At 47.7% G+C, this 21,797-nt stretch overlaps 2 protein-coding genes across 9 annotated transcripts in view; both read left to right on the top strand.

The window, feature by feature from the left end:
- The window catches only part of vav2 (vav 2 guanine nucleotide exchange factor), a 148,998-nt gene extending 143,762 nt beyond the window's left edge, over positions 1–5,236 (top strand). For 3 of the 7 annotated variants that reach the window (XM_055660313.1, XM_055660316.1, XM_055660317.1), the window contains 3 exons: positions 1,380–1,469; positions 2,558–2,712; positions 3,541–5,236. In XM_055660313.1, the coding sequence (XP_055516288.1) occupies positions 1,380–1,469; positions 2,558–2,712; positions 3,541–3,588 (293 nt within the window). In that variant the 3' untranslated portion in view covers positions 3,589–5,236. The remainder of the gene's footprint in view (positions 1–1,379; positions 1,470–2,557; positions 2,713–3,540) is intronic. The other 4 variants (XM_055660314.1, XM_055660318.1, XM_055660319.1 and 1 more) reach the window with 3 other exon arrangements.
- Positions 5,237–8,418: 3,182 nt separating this feature from the next.
- Positions 8,419–21,797, top strand: part of sardh (sarcosine dehydrogenase) — a 51,627-nt gene continuing 38,248 nt past the window's right edge. The window contains exons 1-2 of one of the 2 annotated variants that reach the window (XM_055660322.1): positions 8,419–8,501; positions 17,765–18,100. In XM_055660322.1, the coding sequence (XP_055516297.1) occupies positions 17,773–18,100 (328 nt within the window). In that variant the 5' untranslated portion in view covers positions 8,419–8,501; positions 17,765–17,772. Of the gene's footprint in view, positions 8,502–16,362; positions 16,506–17,764; positions 18,101–21,797 lie in introns of those variants that run through there. The other variant, XM_055660321.1, reaches the window with a different exon arrangement.

The following is a 21,797-nucleotide window of genomic DNA, read 5'->3' on the forward strand; positions in this document are numbered from 1 at the left end:
GGGCACCTCTACCCATTTAGGGTGAAGTTTGGCACTCGCTCCCATCTGGGAGATGCTGGTGCCGACATTTATAGCTGGCTGCTGCTGGTCATTAAACAACAGCCCTTCAGCTCTATACTGACATCAGTCGGTGGCTCCCTGCTGTTCAGCATCCCACCAGTAACCACCTGTGGCTGTGGCCTGCCTTCCTTAGGTGGCTCGCTGCTGTTCAGCAACATACCAGTCTCTTCAGAATTCAGCAAGCACTCTGGAAAAAGCACCAAAAAAGGTAAGGGAAATTTGTTCTTACCTGTACTGGTTTTCAGCCTGCCGTTTTCGGAGGAACGTCCTTCCTCCCGCAGCCCCACAGACCCCGTAGCACAGGTCCATGGGCTGCTGTTCCCGATGTCTGCTCTCTCTCTCTCTCTCCCCGGGAGGTGCAGCTGATTTAATCAGCTGCGGAGCGCCGAACGACTGCGGCTAAAAATAGACCCGACTTGGTCTAGAAACTCCCCGGGCCGTGTAGCTTAGTTTCCCGCCCGGCAGCAGTCTCTTGCCGGTGCGGGTAGCGATGTCGGGCACAGCTGTTCTGTGCTAAAAATAGCCGTTAGGGAAACCTCTCCGGAGGATTCCCCGCTAAACGGCTGCTGCTAGCTGGTTCTGGCTGCAACATTTCTACAGTCTCCCTCCAGCTCCTGCAGCTTCTTGTATTTCCTACCTGCAAGGTAAGTGGAAAAATTTTGCAGTCTCTTACCTGCTTCTTTGCCTTTCTCTCTAGGGAGACGTTGTCTCCCACTTCTGACTCCGTCAATGCGTGTATGCGATATGACACGCATGCGCGTAGCGGGTTTTCATGGAGTCCCTCACGTGACTCCGAAGTAAAATCTTATATGTTTCAATAAGTGTATAAAACCTATGTAGGGAGGAACTGCAGATGCTGCTTTATTCCAAAGATAGACACGAAATGCAGGAGTAACTGAGTCACTCGGACATTTTGTGTCTACCTCAAGTGAAAATCTATATCAATAGCTTGTTGCTATCTTTTTACCAGTTGATGCCACTTTGTTAGCTAGAGTGTGCCCAAAAACTAACAAGAAACAAATTTTCTCTCAGAACCAACATGTCTGCATTCTGGCGTTTAAGGTGAGCTGGCTGTTTCTCTGACCCTTCATCGAGAGATCAGAGGAGCCTTTAGCTCTCTTTATGGTAGGTCAGTGAATGCGATGTGACTCTGTAGCAGATGTTGCACCCAGTTTAATCAACTCTAAGTGCTTTTTTTTATGGAAGATTTTATTTCTGAATATGTTTGCTGTTTCCTTTTCATTCACGATGCTTTTATAAATGATTCTTCTGTTTCGTGCTCATGTCCTGACTGTTCCTCTCTTTCTAACCTCCTGCAGCCACTTCCTCCTCCTCTTCCTACAACTTTGCTTTCCTTAGTCCTCAGGGCTTCAGTGTTGGGTCTCAGAATTCCGCTCCTTTCTGGTCAGGTACAGCTCCCTTTATTAACTTTTCCGCCTTGCTGTCAAAACCCATCAGCCAAGTGCTTCTGCCTGTTTGTTACTTCCACCGGGCAAAACTAGAAACCAGGGACAGGAGAAACTGCAGGTGCTAGGATCTTGAGCAAAAAGCAAAGTGCTGGAGGAACTTTGGAGGGCGGCACGGTGGTGTAGCGGTAGAGCTTCTGCCTCACAACGCCAGAGACCCGGGTTCGATCCTGACTAGGGGGTACTTGTCTGCACGGAGTTTGTACATTCTCCCCGTGACCTGCGTGGGTTTTCTCCGAGATCTTCGATTTCCTCCCACACTCCAAAGGCGCGCAGGTTTGTAGGTTAATTGACTTGGTGTGAGTGTAAATTGTCCCTAGTGTGTGTAGGATAGTGTCAGAGTGCGGGGATCGCTGGTCGGCACGGACTCGGTGGGCCGAAGGGCCTGTTTCTGTGCTGTTTCTCTAAACTAAACTAAACTCAGCGGGTCAGGCAACATCTCTGGAAGGAATGGACAGACAACATTTTGGGTGAGATCCATCTGAAGAAGGGTTCCAACCCGAAACGCCATCTGTCCATTCACCCCCTGAGATTCTGCCTGACCCGCTGAGTTCCTCCAGCACTTTGCTTTCCCTTGAGCTAACAGCAGAGGGAGGAAAATTCCCTCTGCACTAACCAAAGCTAACTCTGCAGGTTTGAGGGAAAACTAGTTCCGTGCGTGTGAGTCAGTTTTATAAGTGCAATGTAAATGTTGATGTTGCTAGAGCAATAAGTGGGACTTCCATTTTAAAGTACCCGAAAGTGTAGCTGTTAAGTAGCTGTTCCTGTAATTACAATGAAAGTGAAGTCCAGTGAGCAACATGCTTTTGAAAATGAGTATTAACAAACAATTGCATTTTGCGTTTTGCTGTTGAACTGTCTCTTGGTGAACCTTGGCTGAACCCAACGGTGCTCATTGCCAGGAACAATAAAGTCGTGCATTAATGAGCAAAAAGATCCCAACATGTGCCTGTGACACGGGCCGCATTCCTGTTGTGTGTCCGTTACCTTGTTCATCTTTTGCTGAAGTTTAGTTTTGTGTGTCTGGGCAGTGTTCAATCCTCGACCCATTGGCATGGCGATCGCACGATACAAGTTTGCAGCCCGTGACATGCGGGAGCTCTCGCTGAGAGAAGGAGACGCCGTGAAGATCTACAGCAAGAGCGGGGGTGACCAGGGATGGTGGAAAGGTGAAGCAAATGGCAAGGTGAGTGCCGGAGAAACAGAGATCAGAGTATGTCCATTAGTTCGTAACAAGGAGAATTAGACCATTCGGCCCATCGTGTCCACTCTGCCATTCAATCATGGTTGATCTACCTCTCCAAACCCCATTCTCCTGCCTTCTGACACCCTCACTAATCACGATTCTATCAATCTCTGCCTGAAAAATTAGATTATAATATTATGTGGTCCAATGAAGTGAGTTGAACTAGAAGTGCTGCCTTACAGCGCTTACAGCACCAGAGACCCGGGTTTGTTCCTGACTACTGGTGCCGTCTGTACATCAGTAAATTCTGATCTTGCCTTTGCACAATGGTCTAGAGAAATTAACTGCAGAGTAATGAAGGAGCAATCCCTAATTTAAAAATAATCTAGGAATAAAATAAAGCAATGCACAGCACTTTGCCGTTGATATGTACAGGCAACAGGAAGTAATGAAGGGTGGCACAGTGGTGCAGCGGTAGAGTTGCTGCCTTACAGTGCCAAAGACCCGGGTTCGATCCTGACTGCAGATGTTGTCTGTTTGGAGTTTGTACGTTCTCCCCGTGACCACATGGGTTTTCTCCGGGTGCTCCGGTTTCCTCCCACACTCTAAAGAGGCACAGGTTTGTAGGTTAATTGGCTTCAGTAAAAATTGTAGATTGTCCCTCTTGTGTAGGATAGTGTTATTGTACGGGGTGATGGTTTGTTGGCGCGGACTCGGTGGGCCAAAGGGCCTTTTTCCGCGCTGTATGTCTGAAGTCTCATTGCCTTCTGAAATCTGCATTCACTGGTTATTTTTAGTGATTGCAATTGCTTCCTCTTTCAATGACAGATTGGTTGGTTCCCCTCAACGTATGTGGATGAGGAAGCACTGCCATGACAGGTGGTACAACGTCACCTATTCTGGAAGAACTCAGCACGCACAGCCGATGTCCAAAATCCAGAGAGGGCTGACAGCAAACAGCTTTTTAATCTACCTTACTGCCCTTCCTGTTGAGACTTTTGAATAACCTGCCGACTAATTTGCCACAAGCATCCCGATGTTGTACATAACTCCCTTTTTTCAGAAAAGAAAAACCCTCAAAGAGTTTAGAAATAATTTTCAGTCGTGTGTGTGTGTGTGTGTGTGTGTGTGTGTGTGTGTGTGTGTGTGTGTGTGTGTGTGTGTGTGTGTGTGTGTGTGTGTGTGTGTGTGTGTGTGTGTGTGTGTGTGTGTGTGTGTGTGTGTGTGTGTGGAAGTGTGCGCGTATGATTGTGTGCATTCCTGGGGGACAAAGGGATGCACGTGAAGTGGGAATTTTTATGGAGTATGGGAAATTATTGACGCGAGCCTGTTTGTGTGAGAATCCTTTCTAAAATTGTAATTATTTTACCAATGCCACAACGTATGTGAATATTTTACGGAATGTTGTTAGGCTGATGCCAATGTATATATATATAGGTTCATTGTGGGTCGAATGGCGTTCGAGCTAAAATTATTACTGAACTTGTTAAGGGATGAACTGACAATGTAAATTGGTACAATGTTTTTTTGCACTGCTAACATGGATAATGCAACTGGTTTGGAGAGAAACTGGGATAATCTGACTCCTGGTGTGCTGCTTAGAGAGAAGAACCAGGACGTGTACTGTATTTCAGTGCAAGTCACGTTTGGGAACAAAGAAACTTATAGGGCTGTGACTGCAACTTGGACTGTAAATGTTTCACATAAAGCAACAAATAAAAGCAACTGTTTCTTTAAACTTTCTGAACGTGGTGCTCAGGAAACTCCAGTCTTTCTTGCGTAGGAAGGTACCGCAGATGCTGGTTTACACCGAAGATCGACGCAAAATGCCGGAGTAACTCAGCGGGCCAGGCATCTCTGGAGAGAAGGAACGGGTGACGTTTCGGGTCGAGACCTTACTGAGAGTCAGGGGGTGAGGGTGTCTATTGTGTATACTTGTAATGTGTGTCACACACAAGCCTGCACTCAAGAGCCACCAGACTCGAGATGCCAAGAGTGGGGAAAGTCACAAATTGAGTTTCTGTATTCACCCGAGGATAGTGACTTCTTCAAGACCATTGGGCTTTATTGAGTCCGAGGAAGGGAAATAATCGGCATGTTACTCATCCACAAGGGGTGCCGACGTCAACCTTTGCTCATTACGTACGTTTTTCCAGCAGGACAAAGGCCAAGAATGAAAATCTTCACTGACTAATCCGCTCCTTCAACCCGGCGTGCTGAGTTAAGTTTAACACCCAGCATGTCAGAACATAGTCAATGTCTACGACTCTAAAGTACACTCCACAGACGTACAGGTTTGTAGGTTAATTGGCTTGGTAAAATTGTAAATTGTCCCGTGTGTGTGTAGGATGGTGTTGGTGGACGGGATCGCTGGTCGGCGTGGACTTGGTGGGCCAAAGGGCCTGTGTCTGCACTGTGTCTCTAAACTAAACTAAACGTCCAGGTGTGGTTAGTACCATGCATGGCGGGGCCTGAACCTACGGGGCCATTGTTCTGTGTTGTCTGATAGGTACTGCTGGAAATATTCAACAGTTACTCAAGCGGCACGGTGGCGCAGCGGTAGAGCTGCTGCCTTACAGTGCCAGAGACCCGGGTTCGATCCTGACTACGGGCACTTGTCTGCGTGGAGGTTGTACGTTCTCCCCGTCACCTGTGTGGGTTTTCTCCGGGATCTCCAGTTTCCTCCTACACTCCAAAGACGTACAGGTTTGCAGACTAATCGGCTTGGTATAAATATAAATTGTCCCCGGTGTGTGTAGGATAGTGTTGGTGTGCGGGGATCGCTGGTCGGCACGGACTCGGTGGGCTGAAGGGCCTGTTTCCGCTCGGTATCTCTAAACTAAACACCACCAAAAATTCTCCCCTCAGCCTCCAGTACACCAGAGGCATCGTTCTGGTAAACCTCCTCTGTAATGGAATGTATTGGATATTACTGCTGTCTGGCACAGTGGGACTTGCATTCTCCACAGATGCTGCCCGTCCAGTTGACAAAAGAAAGATGTGGTTATTGAATTATAGTTTTAATGGGATACATTAATTTTAGTCGAACATGCCTTGCACTTCATACATCTAAATGTTGCATTGAGTTGCAATGCAATGCTAGACATTGAGTCTACTGGTGCAGTGCTGGTGATTATGCTCATAATCACAACAATTAAAATACAATGCAACAGCCATGTGGATTGGAAATGTTTGGAGGGAGATGGGTCAAACACAGGCAAAGGGGACTACCGTAGAGAGCATGTGTAGGACAGAACGACAGATGCTGGCTTAAACCGACACAAAATTCTGGAGTAACTCAGCGGGACAGGCAGCATCTCTGGAGAGAAGGAATGAGTGATGTTTCAGGGCGAGATCCTTCTTCAGGATTTATCTGAGATGAGAACAACTTTTTCACCCAGAAAGTTGCGAATTGGTGGAATTCTCTGCCATGGAAGGCAGTGGAGGCCAATTCACTGGATGCATTTAAAAGAGAGTTAGATAGAGCTCTTGGGGCTAGTGGTATGGGGAGAAGGCAGGCACGGGTTACTGATTGAGGATGATCAGCTATGATCACAATGAATGGCGGTGCTGGCTCGAAGGACTGAATGGCCTACTCCTGAATCTATTTTTCTATGTTTCTATACCCAAGGTATCCAAATAGTCACCACTTAAAGGGCGTGCTCAGTTTAAGTATCCCGCGTCAGGCCATCCTTTGCTTCCCCACCACCCTCATGGCATTATAGGGAGAGGTTGTGCAGGTGAGGACACTCTGAGAACGCAAGAGGATGAGGGGTGATCTTATAGAGTTGTATAAAATCATGAGAGGAATAGATCAGGTAGACACACGCAGTCTTTTGCCCAGAGTAGGGGAATCTAGAACCAGAGGACATAGGTTTAAGGTGAAGGGGAAAAGATTTAATAGGAATCTTGAGGGGTAACGTTTTCACGCAAAGGGTGGTGGGTGCATGGAACGAGCTGCCAGAGGAGGCCGTTGGGGCACGTTTAAGAAACATTTAGACAGGTACATGGATAGGACAGGTTTAGAGGAATATGGGCCAAACGCAGGATGGTGGGACTAGCGTAGATGGGACACGTTGGCCGGTGTAGGCAGTTTGGGCTGAAGGGCCTGTTTCTGCTCAGTATGACTCTATGACTCTATAAGTGCATCAATAGGGTGGTAGAAGTATGAGATTCAATTGCATTTACACTAGCTGAGTTATTAATATTAAATATGCAAAATGTTGATGAATTGTTGTGGGACAGAGAAAAGGTAAGTACAGGTAATGTTGCTATAAAATGTGTTTCCATATGTCGAACTTAGCGAGGTGAGCTGTGATTTAATATCATAGTTGACAGGCTTTTGACATGAGTTGCCCTGGTTTTAAGTTCAGCTACTAAATCTTTTATTACTACTTTGGGCTACACAGGTTTTCTGTCAAGCTTCTCTTCGGGAAAAAAATGTTTGCTGTTTACACATAGATGCACAAGAATACACCATGTGGATGTGTATTGAGTTCAGATAATCATCGATTGTGTAGGAAGGAACTGCAGATGCTGGTTTAAACTGAAGATTGACACAAAAAAGCTGGAGTAACTCAGCGGGACAGGCAGCATCTCTGGAGAAAGGGAAACTGGCCATTGTTAGCTGTTTGCAGGGGATAAATGAAACAGCTCTACAAACAGCTAGGAATGGCCTGTTTCCCTTCTCATAGTTACTTGTTTGCATATCTTTCATTCATTGTTCTTTATCTCTCTACATCAACGCCTATATCTCCCGTTTCCCTTATTCCTAACCAGTCTGATGAAGGGTCTCGCCCCGAAACGTCACCCATTCCTTCTCTCCAGAAATGCTGCCTGTCCCGCTGAGTTACTCCAGCATTTTGTGTCTATTAACCATTGATTTTGTGTCTATTAACCATTATCTGGAGACGCAAGAGACTGCAGATGCTCGAGTCGTGAGCAAAACACAAATGGCCGGTGTCAGTCTGAAGAAGGGTGATGGCCAGAAACGTCACCTGTCCGTTCTTCTCCAAAGATGCTGCACGACCTGCTGAATTCCTTGGTTACACAAAAAAGCTGGAGAAACTCAGCGAGTGCAGCAGCATCTATGGAGCGAAGGAAATAGGCAACGTTTCGGGCCGAAACCCTTCTTCAGTCGGCCCGAAACGTTGCCTATTTCCTTCGCTCCATAGATGCTGCTGCACCTGCTGAGTTTCTCCAGCTTTTTTGTGTAACCTTCGATTCTCCAGCATCTGCAGTTCCCTGTTAAACACTGCTGAATTCCTTATTGTCTTTTGCTTATTTAACATATTTCACCATATTTGTCTTTCTGGCAGAGGGAAGCAATTTCATTTAGTGTAGACTTCTGTTTATATAAATGATGCTGCTGTTATTTAAGAGACATTTGGACAGGTACATTGATAGGAAAGGTTTAGAGGGATCTGGGCAAAACATGGGCAGGTGGGAACAGCAAGTGAGGAGTGTTGGCGTGCACAGGTTAGGCTGAAGGGCCAGAGGATAGGAGATAGAGAGGGGCGGGGGTAGGAGTTAGGTAGGGGGTAATAAGTGGGGAAGAATAGGAGGGAGGGGATAGAGGGAAGGTGGTGGAGGGTAGGGCGTGGAGGGGATAGAGGAGTAGGAGCTACGCGCCTCTCGCCGGCAGTGAGCCTGTCCCTGGCGGCAGGGTTGGGCTGGCCACGTCCTCCACAAACGGGAGGTGGGACTGGGACTGGGACGCCCAGTGACTGACGCGGCAGGTCGGGGCGGGGCGGGTCGGGAGGCTGAGCCGCTGCTGGCCGGACCCACAGGTGAGGAGAGCGGGGGGCCGGGCGGCGAGAGCCGGGCTGGGGGGAGGACGCGGGGGTGGGGGTCCCGGGGCTGGGAGTGGGGTCAGAGCGCGGGACTCTTCAACCCCCGCGACCACCCAGGGACATCCCCGCTCTCACTCGCCCCTTTTCCCCCCCCCCCCCCTCTTCCTCCCCCTTTTCCTCCCTCTCTTCCTCCCCCTTTTCCTCCCCCCCCCCCCCTCCCCCTCCCCTCTTCCCCCCTCTTCCTCCCCCCTTTCCTCCCCCCTTTCTCTCCCCTCTTTCTCTCCCCTCTTCTCCTCTGCCCTCTTTCCCCTCTTCCTCTCCCCTCTTTTCCCCTCTTTCTCTCCCCTCTTCTCCCCTCCTCTACTCCTCTTCCTCCCCCCTCCCCCCTCCCCCTTCCTCTCCCCTTTTCCTCCCCCCTTCTTCTCCCTCCCCTCTCCCCCCCTTCCTCTCTCTCACCCCGACCCCTCTCCTTTCCCCTGCTATCTCCTCTCTGTCTCTACCTTCCCCTTCTGTCTGTAGGAGACACAGTCTTCCTCCCCCTTCCTCTCCCCCCTCCTCTCTCCCCCCTGCCCCCCAACACTCTCCCTCTGGCCCCTCATTTTTCACCCTCTCCCTCTGCCCTTTCCCCCTCTGCCCCCTCTCCTCTCCTCTCCCTTCCCCTCTTCTCTACCCCTCTCTCTTCTCCCCCGCACTCATCCCCTCTCTCCCATTCCACCCACTGCCATTCCAGCAGAGTGGTGTCAAAGTGATTATTCAACAGAAAGTTATATGTCGTGGGCTAAACGGACAATCCACTATCAGTATCTATGTGTTTACATATTTGTGGATGTTGGTTGCAGGATAGGAACTTTGTACTTGCTGCATATATTCACAATTACTGCCTCACTCTCCCTGAAGTTAATGTGTACAAATTCTGACGCACTGTTCAAAGTGACAGAAAGGTTACAGCAGGAAAGGAGGCCATTCTGCCCATCGAGGCCCCTCTGTTTCTGCTTCAGAACAACCAACTTTTTCCATAGTCTAAGAAATGCCTTTCAAGTCTTGGTGAATCTCTAGTCTGAAGAAGGGTATCGACCCAAAACGTCACCCATTCCTTCTCTCCAGTGACGCTGCCTGTCCCGCTGAGTTACTCCAGCATTTTGTGTCTATCTTCGGTTTAAACCAGCATCTGCAGATCCTTCCTACACTTTTGAATCAACAGTTGAATCTGCCTCATGTTGGAAGGGACTGCAGATGCTGGTTTACACCGAGGCTCCCAGGCTATGACCTCTCCCTAGACTCTCCCACAAGAGACCACTCGTGCCGTCGTGTTGATGCTAGCTGTACAGGATCTGGGGAACCACTGGTGAACTCAAGATAGTGCTGCACAGAGGTGACATGCTACAGGCAGCATGCAGGAGAACACTTGAATACTGATATAGTGTGGAAACGCCCAACTTGCCCACACCGGCCAACATGTCCCAGCTACCCTGGTCCCACCTGCCCGCATTGAGTCCATATTCTTCCAAACCTGCCCAATCCATGCACCTGCCTGTTCCCAAAATTGGTGGTGAAGTTGATGAAGTCACTTGCACCTCCTCCAACCTCATCTACTGTAACCGTTGTTCAAGATGTGGACTCTTACACATCGCACAGACCAAACGCAGACTGGGCGATCGTTTCGCAGAACACCCTCGCTCAGCCAGTGTGAACCAACCTGATCTCCCGGTTGCTGGACACTTTAATTCTCCTTCCCATTCCCACACAGACATTTCTGTCCTCGGTCTCCTTCATTGTCAGAGTGAGGCTAAATGCAAATTGGAGGAACAGCTTCTCATATTTCGCTTGGGCTGCTCACAGCCCAGTGGGTATGAATATTGATTTCTCTCACTTCAGGTAGCCCCTCTCTCTCTACCCCCCCCCCCCCACCCAAGTCCCACCAGCTTCTCATTTTCACCCAACAAACAACTTACAATGGCCTGTTTCCTTTAGCATTGTTACTTTTTTGCATATCTTTCATTCGTTGCCCTTTATCTATCCACATCACCGTCTATATCTCTCGTTTCCCTTATACCCAACCAGTCTGAAGAAGGGTCTCGACCCAAAACGTCACCCATTCCTTCCCTCCAGAGATACTGCCTGTCCGGCTGAGTTACTCCAGAGTCCAGCTCTTTGTGTCTATCTCCAGTATTCATTGGTGGGTCGGCAATGGAGAGAGTTAATATGTTCAAATTCCAGGGCGATAACATCTCGGATGACTGTCCTGGGCCCAGCACTGTAATCACAAAGAAGACACAATATTTCTAGTTTTTTAAGAAGGAACTGCAGATGCTGGAAAATTGAAGGTAGACAAAAGTGCTGGAGAAACAGCGGGTGCAGCAGCATCTATGGAGCGAAGGAACTAGGCAACGTTTCAGGCCGAAACCCTTCAAACATCTCTAGTTTCTTAGGCTTGAGTTCAACATTCCCATGAAAATAGACACAAAATGCTGGAGTAACTCAGCGGGACAAGCAGCATCTCTGAACAGATAGTATAGATGATGTTTCGGGTCGAGACCCTTCCTCAGACTGATAGTCAGTGGTGAGGGGAACGAGAGATATGGAAGGGTTAGGTGTGAAATTGAGGGATCAAAGGGGAAAAAGCTCAAGAAAAATGTAGTATAGATAGCTAGGGGAAGGTGATAGCAAGGCATACAAAGTAAAATTCATCCTTCTGCTCTTCACCTCTCCCACGCTGCTGTAGTCTTTAAGTCATACAGCGTAGAGACAGACTCTTCCGCGGAACTTCCCGCACTGCAATAATCAGAACTGGCCATAATGCTCTATTGTTAAGGAACAAGTTGCCTTTTCACAGAAAACCATGTTGATTTTGGCCTTGAATCGGAAAAATACACAAAAATCACCGATTATGATCTATCTCCACTGTGTTATAACGAATGACATCAAAGGCAAAATTAATGTACAGGGATTGCTGGTTGGTACGGACTAGATAGGCAGAATCGCCTGGTTTCATGCTGTATCTCTAAACTATCTCCAAACTAAACTAAACTACCCACATTAGAATGATAAGAAAGAACAATTATAGGGAGTAAACTAACTGAAGAAGGGTCTCGACCCTTGTGTTTGTGTCTATCTTCGATTTAAACCAGCATCTGCAGTTCCTTCTTGCACATTTTCCCGTTTAGTTGCCGCTTTCCAAATTTTTCCAGCAGGTCTGGTCCCACCTCAGCAGATGTTATATTTTAACCTCCTAACTCAAGTCATTTATACTTGGCAAGCAATCCTCAAAGCAGTCCGTTCTTTCACTCCAGGATCTGAGGGATTAATGCCCTTTACACAAGTGTAACAATTTAACAAACTGCCTGCTCCTTAAATGTAGCCACGGCGCAGATTCTGCGTGTGAATTCGAGAGAATGCCATTCCCTGATAGTGCTGTGAAACAGTATCTTTGGTTAACAATGCCACTTTATTCCCACCCCCGTTCAGTCTGAACACATTGTAGCCAGAATATTAAGTTCCCACTCTTGGCCTTGCTTGAGCCTGTTTTAAAAAAAAAAAATTATGAAATAATTTAAAAAAATGAGCAGATGCTGGAGTATTGAGATAAAAACAGAAAATGCAGATGGCACCCGAGGAAAGAGGAACGACCAACTTTTCAACGCATTAACAGAGCCTGCATGAACTGCAGAGAGTTGCCAGCTTTTCCTCCTTTTATTTCAAGTTTCTATCATTGCTGCAACATCTGAATGCAATATCAGTCTGACGAAGGGTCTCGACCCAGAACGTCACCCATTCCTTCTTTCCAGAGGTGCAGCCTGTCCCTCTGAATTACTCCACCATTTTCTGTTTATCTTCTAGCAAATTATTTACCAGAAGAAGCCTTTCATCGCTCTGAGCCTGTGACCGAGGAACACACAGAGCCCAGTCATTTCTTTGAACTTGTTACGTTGCTATAGGGCGATCGTTTCGCTGAGCACCTTTGCTCAGTCTGCCTGTACCTGAGTCCAGTTCACAGATCACTCCACAGCCTGCAACTTTGCCCCGCTCTTTCCCCTGCATCATTTTGCCAACAACATACATCCCCGAGGTTTCCCTTTTAGTTCCCTTTCCTTTTCAATCAGAAGAAAGGGTCTCGACCCAAATCATCTCCCATTCCTTCTCCCCAGAGATGCTGCCTGTCCCGCTGAGTTATTCCAGCATTTTGTCTCTACCTTCGATTGTAACAATTTTGAATTCCCACATTGACATTTCTGTCATATGTCTCCTCTATTGTCAGAATGAGGCTAAATGCAAATTGGAGGAACAGCATCTCATATTTCACCTGGGCAACATATCGTTTGTATGAATGTTGATTTCTCTAACTTCAGGTAGCCCCGGCATTCCCTCTCTCTCTATCCTCCCCCCCCACCCATCGCACCAGCTTCTCGTTTTCACCTTATCTCCTTATATATTTTGCATTTCTTTCATTCATTTTTCTTTTTCTCTCTACATCAACGCCTCTGGCTCCCGCTTCCCTTATCCCTAACCAGACTAACCAGTCTGAGTTAAGGACCTGTCCCACTTACGCGACCTTCGCAGGCGACTGCTGGCACCCGTGGTAGGTCGCCGAAATGTTCAACATGTTGAAAACTCAGCGGCGACCAGAAAGACACTATGACTCTTTGGAGATCTCTCACGACCGTGGTCATGAGAGGTCTATGGTCATGAGAGGTTTCCAAAGAGCCGTAGTGCCTTTCTAGTTGCCGCTGAATTTTCAACATGTTGAACATTTCGGCGACCTGTCACGGGTGTCGGCAGTTGCCTGTAAAAGTCGCGTAAGTGGGACGGGCCCTCAACTCTTGTACTCGCTAGAATTCAGAAGATTGAGGGGGGATCTTATAGAAACGTACAAAATTCTTAAGGGGCTGGACAGGCTAGATGCAGGAAGATTGTTCCCGATGTTGGGGAAGTCCAGAACAAGGGGTCACAGTTTAAGGATAAGGGGGAAGGAAGTCTTTTAGGACCGAGATGAGAAAAACATTTTTCACACCGAGAGTGGTGAATCTGTGGAATTCTCTGCTACAGAAGGTAGTTGAGGCCACAGTTAATTGGCTATATTTAAGAGGGAGTTAGATGTGGCCCTTGTGGCTAAAGGGATCAGGGGGTATGGAGAGAAGGCAGGTACGGGATACTGAGTTGGATGATCAGCCATGATCATATTGAATGGCGGTGCAGGCTCGAATGGCCGAATGGTCTACTCCTGCACCTATTTTCTATGTTTCTAACTCCAGCATTTTGTTTCTACTTTGGATAACATTTACCTCCATGGCCTTTCCCATCTTCTGGCAAGAAAGGCGAGAGAATGTTTCAGAAGCGATGATAGCTGATTGACCTGAAACATGAACTGTCATGCTCTCTAAACACAGGCTGTCCGAATATCTCCAGCGTGGTTTTGTTTTTATTTGAGAATTCCCACACATTCCCAAACGGTCACAAAGAAGGTGCATTTACATTCTGCGAAGTTTAAAGAGACTCAGCATATATTCTCACAATCTTCTACAGGCGTTCGGTAGTAAATATTTTGACTTGAGGCGTGATGGCTCTGTGCAGCAATTCCAATGCACAACAGCGCCAGAGGCAAATAGACAAAAGACAATAGGTGCAGGAGTAGGCCATTCGGCCCTTCGAGACAGCACCGCCATTCAATGTGACAATGGCTGATCATCCCCAATCAGTACCCCGTTCCTGCCTTCTCCCTATATCCCCTGACTCTGCTATTTTTAAGAGCCCTAACTAGTTCTCTCTTGAAAGTATCCAGAGAACCTGCCTCCACCGCCCTCTGAGGCAGAGAATTCCACAGACTCACCACTCTCTGTGAGAAAAAGTGTTTCCTCGTCTCCGTTCTAAATGACTTACTCCTTATTCTTAAACTGTGACCCCTGGTTCTGAAATGCAGTGCAATTCCAATGCAGTCACCCGGAGAGTGGTGGACTCAGCCCCGTCCACCGCGTACACAGCCCATTCCATCTAAGGCATCGACATGAGACGTTGTGTCAGGGAGGGAGCATTATAATCAGCAATCCCTTCCTCCTGCCCTCTTCTCGCTGCTATCATGCTACCATTGGCCAGTGGGTACAGAGGGCTGAAGCCCCACACCACCAGCTTCAGGAACAACTACTCTGCCACAACTATCAGGCTCGTGAACCAACCAACACAACCCTAATCCTGTGGCCAAGGGGATCAGAGGGTATGGAGAGAAGGCAGGTTCGGGATACCGATTCAGATTCAGATTCAGATTCAATTTTAATTGTCATTGTCAGTGTACAGTACAGAGACAACGAAATGCATTCTGAGATACTGAGTTGGATGATCAGCCATGATCATATTGAATGGCGGTGCAGGCTCGAAGGGCCGAATGGCCTACTCCTGCACCTAATTTCTATGTTTCTATGTTTCCCCAGCAACGGGACCCCCTCTTGCACTTTCATAGACTTGCTTTTTTTTTAAATTTTTGTGTCTTTGCACTGATGTCTTTTCATTTTGCAGCCTTATTTTATGTGCAATTTCTGCATAATTGAAGCTTTTGTGTGTTGTCTGCGTCTACGTATCTGCAGCACTTCATTGTACTTATCTATAGCTCACCGTACATGCCCTTCTGCACTTGACTTGCTTTCTGAATGTTACGTTCTGGCCTGGTGATCAAGCCAATGATGATTAATTTAGCAGCTTCCAAGTCAGTCCCTTGGAAGCTTTCAGACGGTTGAAGTCTTCAGGCGAGTGACATTCTTTTTATCAGTGTTGACATCACAAACGGTACATGCCTAACTTGCTGTGGTTTTAGCAACACCCATAAATATCTGCCATCTGCTTGAAAGATTCAATGAGTGTAAGACAGAGACAATTGAAGTGACATGTTTGATGTCATCGGAATTGTAAATAATGCAGGGACTTCACTGCTAAATGAAAACTAGACATAGTGAAATGTGACTTACTGCAAATACACCCATTGATGCTTGGTTAGCCCATCAAACAATATTCAATTTAAGTCAAGTTGAGCAGGAAAGAACTGCAGATGCTGGTTTAAACCGAAGATAGACACAAAATGTTGTAGTAACTCAGCAGGACTGGCAGCATCGCTGGACAGAAGGAATGGGTGACGTTTCGGGTTGAGACCCTCCTTCAGACTGATGTCAGGGGAGAGGGAGATACATAGATAAGGAAGTGTAAGGTGTGAAAACAGGACGAGGGGGATGGAGATCAAGGCAAATGTAGAATAGGTCATTGTTAGCTGGGAGAAGGCAACAACATAGCCAACAGGGATAAAATTTACTGGGAGACTGGAGGACTAGTCGGAGAACTGGGAAGGGGGAGGGGATGACGCAAGTGGAAAAGCAAGGGTTACTTGAAATTAGAGAAGTCAATGTTCATACCGCTGGGGTGTAAACTGCCCAAGTGATATATGAGGTGCTGTTCCTCCAATCTACACTGGGCCTCACTCTGACAATGGAGGAGGCCCAGGACAGAAAGGTCAGTGTGGGAATGGGAAGCGGAGTTAAAGTGTTTAGACACCGGGAGATCAGGTAGGTTTAGGCGGACGGAGCAGAGGTGTTGAGTGAAACGTACCCCGCGCCAGTGCTTGGTCTCGCCCATATATTGATACAGTAGATGAGGTTGGAGGAGATGCAAGTGCATCTCTGCCTCACCTGCAAAGACAGATGGGGTCCTATCTTATGTCTAATTGTCATGTGTACCCAATGCTTGAGATGGCTGAGATGTTGTGATAATGAGTTGCCATAATGTGCAAGACCTACACCACCGTGGCCACGCTCCCATTTCACTTCTACCATCAGTAAGTAGGTGCGAGAGTCAGCAAACTGTGACCACCAGGTTCAAGAATAACCTCTTCCCGTGTATTCTTACCCGTGCAAGTGAAAATAGCACGTTTTGTTATGATAAGGGCATCACAAGGAACTTCGTAGGTGCGTCATCCATCAATAAGTGACATCAAGCCACACAAGGGATAAAGAACCAAGAGTCGACGAGGTAGGAAGGCTTTAGGGAACATGCTGCAAGGACATGGGAGGTCTAAGGGGAGAGGTTTAGAGTTTTAACCCTAGGTTGGTGACGAGTGGGGGAGGAATATAAAACTATGAGCGCCATAGAAAGGGTAGACAGCCAGAACGTCTTCCCCCAGGATGGAAGTGAAGGAGGTGCGAAAGACTAGAGTCAGAAGAGATGATGTTTCTTGGGTCATGGCGCTGAAGAGATGGAGTGTGAGGACATGAGCCATCTGGAAATATGGCGGCAAGGAGGTGCAGTGGTAGAGTTGCTGCCTTGCAGCGCCAGAGATCCGGGTTCAATCCTAACCACGCCTGCTATCTGTAAGGAGCCTATAGTTTCTTCCCGTGACCACGTGGGTTTTCTCCAGGTTATCTGGTTTCCTCCCACACTCCACAGACGTACAGGCGTGTAGGTTAATTGACTTCTGTAAATTGTCCCTTGTGTGTAGGGTAGTACTAGTGTATGGGATGATCGATTGTTCGCTGTGGACTCAGTGGGGCCTGTTACCTTCTCTCCAGAGATGCTGCATGCCTCTGATCAAGAAGGCTCATCAGCGTCTCTTCTTCCTGAGGAGACTGAAGAAGATCCATCTGTCTCCTCAGATCCTGGTGAACTTCTACCGCTGCACCATCGAGAGCATCCTTACCAACTGCATCACAGTATGGTATGGCAACTGCTCTGTCTCCGACCGGAAGGCATTGCAGAGGGTGGTGAAAATTGCCCAACGCATCACCGGTTCCTCGCTCCCCTCCATTGAGTCTGTCCAAAGCAAGCGCTGTCTGCGGAGGGCGCTCAGCATCGCCAAGGACTGCTCTCACCCCAACCATGGACTGTTTACCCTCCTACCATCCGGGAGGCGCTACAGGTCTCTCCGTTGCCAAACCAGCAGGTCGAGGAACAGCTTCTTTCCGGCGGCTGTCACTCTACTCAACAACGTACCTCGGTGACTGCCAATCACCATCCCCCCACCCCCCCGGACACTTATTATTATTTATTCAAATCGTTTGCTATGTCGCTCTTCCAGGGAGACGCTAAATGCATTTTGTTGTCTCTGTACTGTACACTGACAATGACAATTAAAATTGAATCTGAATCTGAATCTGAATCCCGCTGAGTTACTCCAGCATTGTGTGTGTCGGCCTGTTTCCATTCCGTATCTCTGAACTGCACTCCACTCAATGGATGAGAATTCTGAACTGGCCCAGGAGTCACCAACCTCGTTTTGTTTCTTTGCTTTGCAGACGCAACCATGAGCTCCACCGCCTCTACTCTCCGGATAGCCACCTTCTGCAGGAGTTCCCGCCATCTCCTGCCAAAATCCGGCCTGCGTTACTTCAGCTCAGCTGCCCAGAGCTTGACCCCAGAGGGGAATGACCCCAGCAGTAAAACCCTCAAACAGGAGAGGTTGGGCAGCAAAGGTCCAACCAAACCGTTGCCCAAATGCGCCGAGGTGGTGGTGATAGGGGGCGGCAGCATGGGGTGCCAAACACTCTACCATCTGGCCAAAATGGGCATCACCAATGTGGTCCTGTTGGAACGGGACCAGCTGACTGCTGGGACCACGTGGCACACAGCCGGTAAGCACGAGGGGTGGGGGAAGGAATTGAAAACAAATAGGTAAGTCCCAAGAGAAATACTTGACTATTGGTGTGATCAAAAGGATGTCGTGGAAACCCGGCTACTTGTGGGTGGAGCACCAAGGCAAATTCCTTGTATGTGAATACTTGGCCAATAAACTTACTTACTTATTTACTTAACAGCTAAAATGTTATCATTAGTAGGGAAAGGCGTAGGGGGAAGTGAAAGGCCAGAGTGACAGGGCGGTAGAGTTGCTGCCTTCGAGCGCCAGAGACCCGGGTTCGATCCAGACTACGGGTGCTATCTGTACGGAGTTTGCACGTTCTTCCCGTGACCTGCGTAGGTTTTCTCCGGGTGTGCCTCCTCCACTCTCCAAAGACGTACAGGTTTGTAGGTTGTGTAGGAAGGAACTGCAGATGCTGGTTCAAACCAAAGAAGGCCACAAAAATCTGTAGTAACGCAGCGGGTCAGGCAGTGTCTCTGGGGAGAAGGAAGAGGTGACGGTTTGGGACGAGACCTTTCTTCAGACTGAGAATCAGGGGAAAGGGAAAGAGAAATATAGACGGTGTAGAGAGAGATAGAACAAATGAATGATATGCAAAAAAGTAACTGATAAAGGAAACGGGCCATTGTTAGCTGTGGGCTAGATGAAAATGAGTTACAGACAATGAAACTCACCAGGATGACATGAAATTAGTACAACAACTAGGACGGGGGGAGGGACTGAGAGAGGGGATGCAAGTGGTACTTGAAGTTAGAGAGATCAATATTCATCCCTCTGAGGTGTTTAGCTGCCCAAGCGAAATATGAGGTGGTCGGTGCTCGAAGACTCGGTGGGCCGATGAGCCTGTTCCTACGCTGTATCTCAAAACTAAACTGGACTAAACTAAGACATCTTTACTCGGTTGGGGTGGAGGAGGGGTTGGGATGAACACTTCTCGGTTGGGTCAAGTGGGGAGATGTCATCAACTGAGGAGATGTACCCAGCAGGGGATTGAAGGTTGGGCCCAAGCAAGGTCACCACAGAAACATCTCCTGGGTGAAATTGGGCTTTTCTGTCCCTCAGGTCTCTCTTCCACCAGCTGACAGCTGATTTATAATTTCCTTCTCTGCTTTATTACCTTCAGTAACAACCCATCGTTATAACACAAAAATGCTGGAGAAACTCAGCGGGTGCAGCAACATCTATGGAGCGAAGGAAATAGGCAACGTTTCGTCCCGAAACGTTGCCTATTTCCTTCGCTCCATAGATGCTGCTGCACCCGCTGAGTTTCTCCAGCATTTTTGTGCACCTTCGATTGTCCAGCATCTGCAGTTCCTTCTTAAACACATCGTTACAACACTATGTGTCGGCCACCCCAATACAGGAAGGGTGAGGGGGCTTTGGAAAGGGAGCAGAGGAGACTTTCCACAAAGATGCCTGCATGTGGAGGTGTTTGCTACAGGGAGAACTGGATTGTACAGTGTGGGTGGCCCAATTGTAATGACAGGTAGTCTTTCGACTAACTGGTTAGCACGCAGCAAAAGCTTTCCACCGCACCTCAGTACACGTCACAATAAACTAAACTAACCAGAACTATTTGTTTCTGGCATGCTGGAGGTTGAGGGGAGGTTTAATGGAAGAATATTGAATTATGACAGTCAGAATCAGTAAATGTCCGTGGGCATTGTAGTAAGATGGGTGGGGCAACATTTAATGGAGATGTATTGGGCAAGTTTTTTTTATACAGAGGGCGGTGAGTTCATACATTGCTGGAGGTTGTGGTGAAGGCAAATATGAGAATGTCATGTCAGGCACTTTGGCATGTAGTGGGTACATGAATATGCAGGGGGACCTAAAGCTATGGATTATGTCCAGCAGACAATAGTTGATCTTGGCATCATGTTCGGCATAGACTATGATATGTTGTACTATTTGTGTGTTTTACTCAATTTTAACATACAGCCTCAGAAATAAAACTTTTAACAATGGGGCGGCACGGTGGCGCAGCGGTAGAGTTGCTGCCTTAAAGCGCTAGAGATCCGGGTCCGATCCTCACCACGGGTGCTTGGCTGTGCGGAGTTTGTACCTTCTCCCCGTGACCTGCGAGGTCCCACACTCCAATAATGTACGTGCTTGTAGGTCAATTGGTTGGGTCATAATTGTAAATTGTCCTTAGTGTGTGTAGGGTTGTGTTAGTGTACGGGGAATGCTGGTCGGCGCGGACTCAGTGGGCTGAAGGACCTGTTTCTGCACTGTAATTCTAAACTAAACTAAAGGATTTGGGGGGGGGAAGCAGAAGGGAGTTCCACTATTTCATTAACCCTTGAGTGGATGGAGTGTTTTCCACACCACACCAGAATAGACTGGGTGTAATCTCCAGCTTGTTATATTCATCTCATCAGAGGAATTGTTCCTCTCTGTCTTCTCCATCATGTTTAATTGGCCATTTTAAAACACAGCCAGCAACCTGAATTCAATCCTGACCTCGGTTGCTGTCTGTGTGGAGTTTGTACGTTCTCTCCTGTGGCTGCGATGTGTGTGTGCTCTGGTTTCCCCACCCAGGATGGTCGGTGCTGTGAATTGGCCGAGTGTGTACAAGAGTTGTAGAATCTGTACAACTACTATACAGTTATGGAAAATAGTTTACTTTAGTTTAGAGAACCAGCCCACCGAGTCCGCGCCGACCAGCGATCTCCGCACATCAACACTATCCAACATAACCTAGGGACAATCTTGCACATTTATACCAAGCCAATTAACCTACAAGCCTGTATGTCCTTGGAATGTGGGAGGAAACCGGAGCACCCGGAGAAAACCCACGCAGGTCACGGCGAGAACGTACAAACTCCGCACAGACAGCACTCGTAATCAGGATCGAACCTGGGTCTCTGGTGCTGTTAAGGCCATGTCCCACTTAGGAGACCTAAACAGCAACCTCTGGTGACCTTAAAAAAATGGCAGCAACCTAAAGAAGCCTTGACCACCACGGAAACTACTTTCGACCATTAGGGAGAGTGGCCAAAACCTCCGGTGACCTCATGGAAACCTTGGGTGGCGGGCAAGGTCACCAGAGGTTGCTGTTTAGGTCTCCTAAGTGGGACAGGGGGTTTAAGGCTGCAAATCCACCACTGCACCACTGTGCCACCCTGTTGTAAATGCCACTGATGAGAATGTCGGGAGAATAAAATGGGCATGGGATTGATTACTGGTGCTTGATGGCTAGCAAGGACTCGATGGGCTGAAGGGCCTGTCCCTTACTATTGTGAAGTCTGATTTGATGACCTTAATGAGACTTTATCGATGTTATAGTTTCATTTTTGTGTGATTACACCTTGTCTATGTAGCTTGCCCTTGCACCTTTAACCCTTGATTGTCTGAACCCTGCCAATGTCCGTGCCCCAACACTGTTGTATCATGTCGAGACCCTTCTTCAGACTAAGAGTCAGATGAGGATGAAACAAGAGATACAGATGGTGATAGAGAGCAGCGTACAACCCAGCAGTATGAATATTGATTGCTCTGACTTTGTTATCCTTGCATCCTCTCTCTCCACACCTCCCCACCCAAGTCATACTACCTTCAAAGTCGTCTTTAGTTATTGTCTGTAACTTGTTTTTCCCGAGCCCACAGCTGAAAATGTCCCGTTTCCTTTATCATTGTTACTTTTGTGTATATCTTTCACTCATTTGTTGTACATCTCTCTACATCAATGT

This window comes from Leucoraja erinacea, chromosome 31 (assembly GCF_028641065.1).
Source record: "Leucoraja erinacea ecotype New England chromosome 31, Leri_hhj_1, whole genome shotgun sequence".
NCBI lineage: Eukaryota > Metazoa > Chordata > Chondrichthyes > Rajiformes > Rajidae > Leucoraja > Leucoraja erinaceus.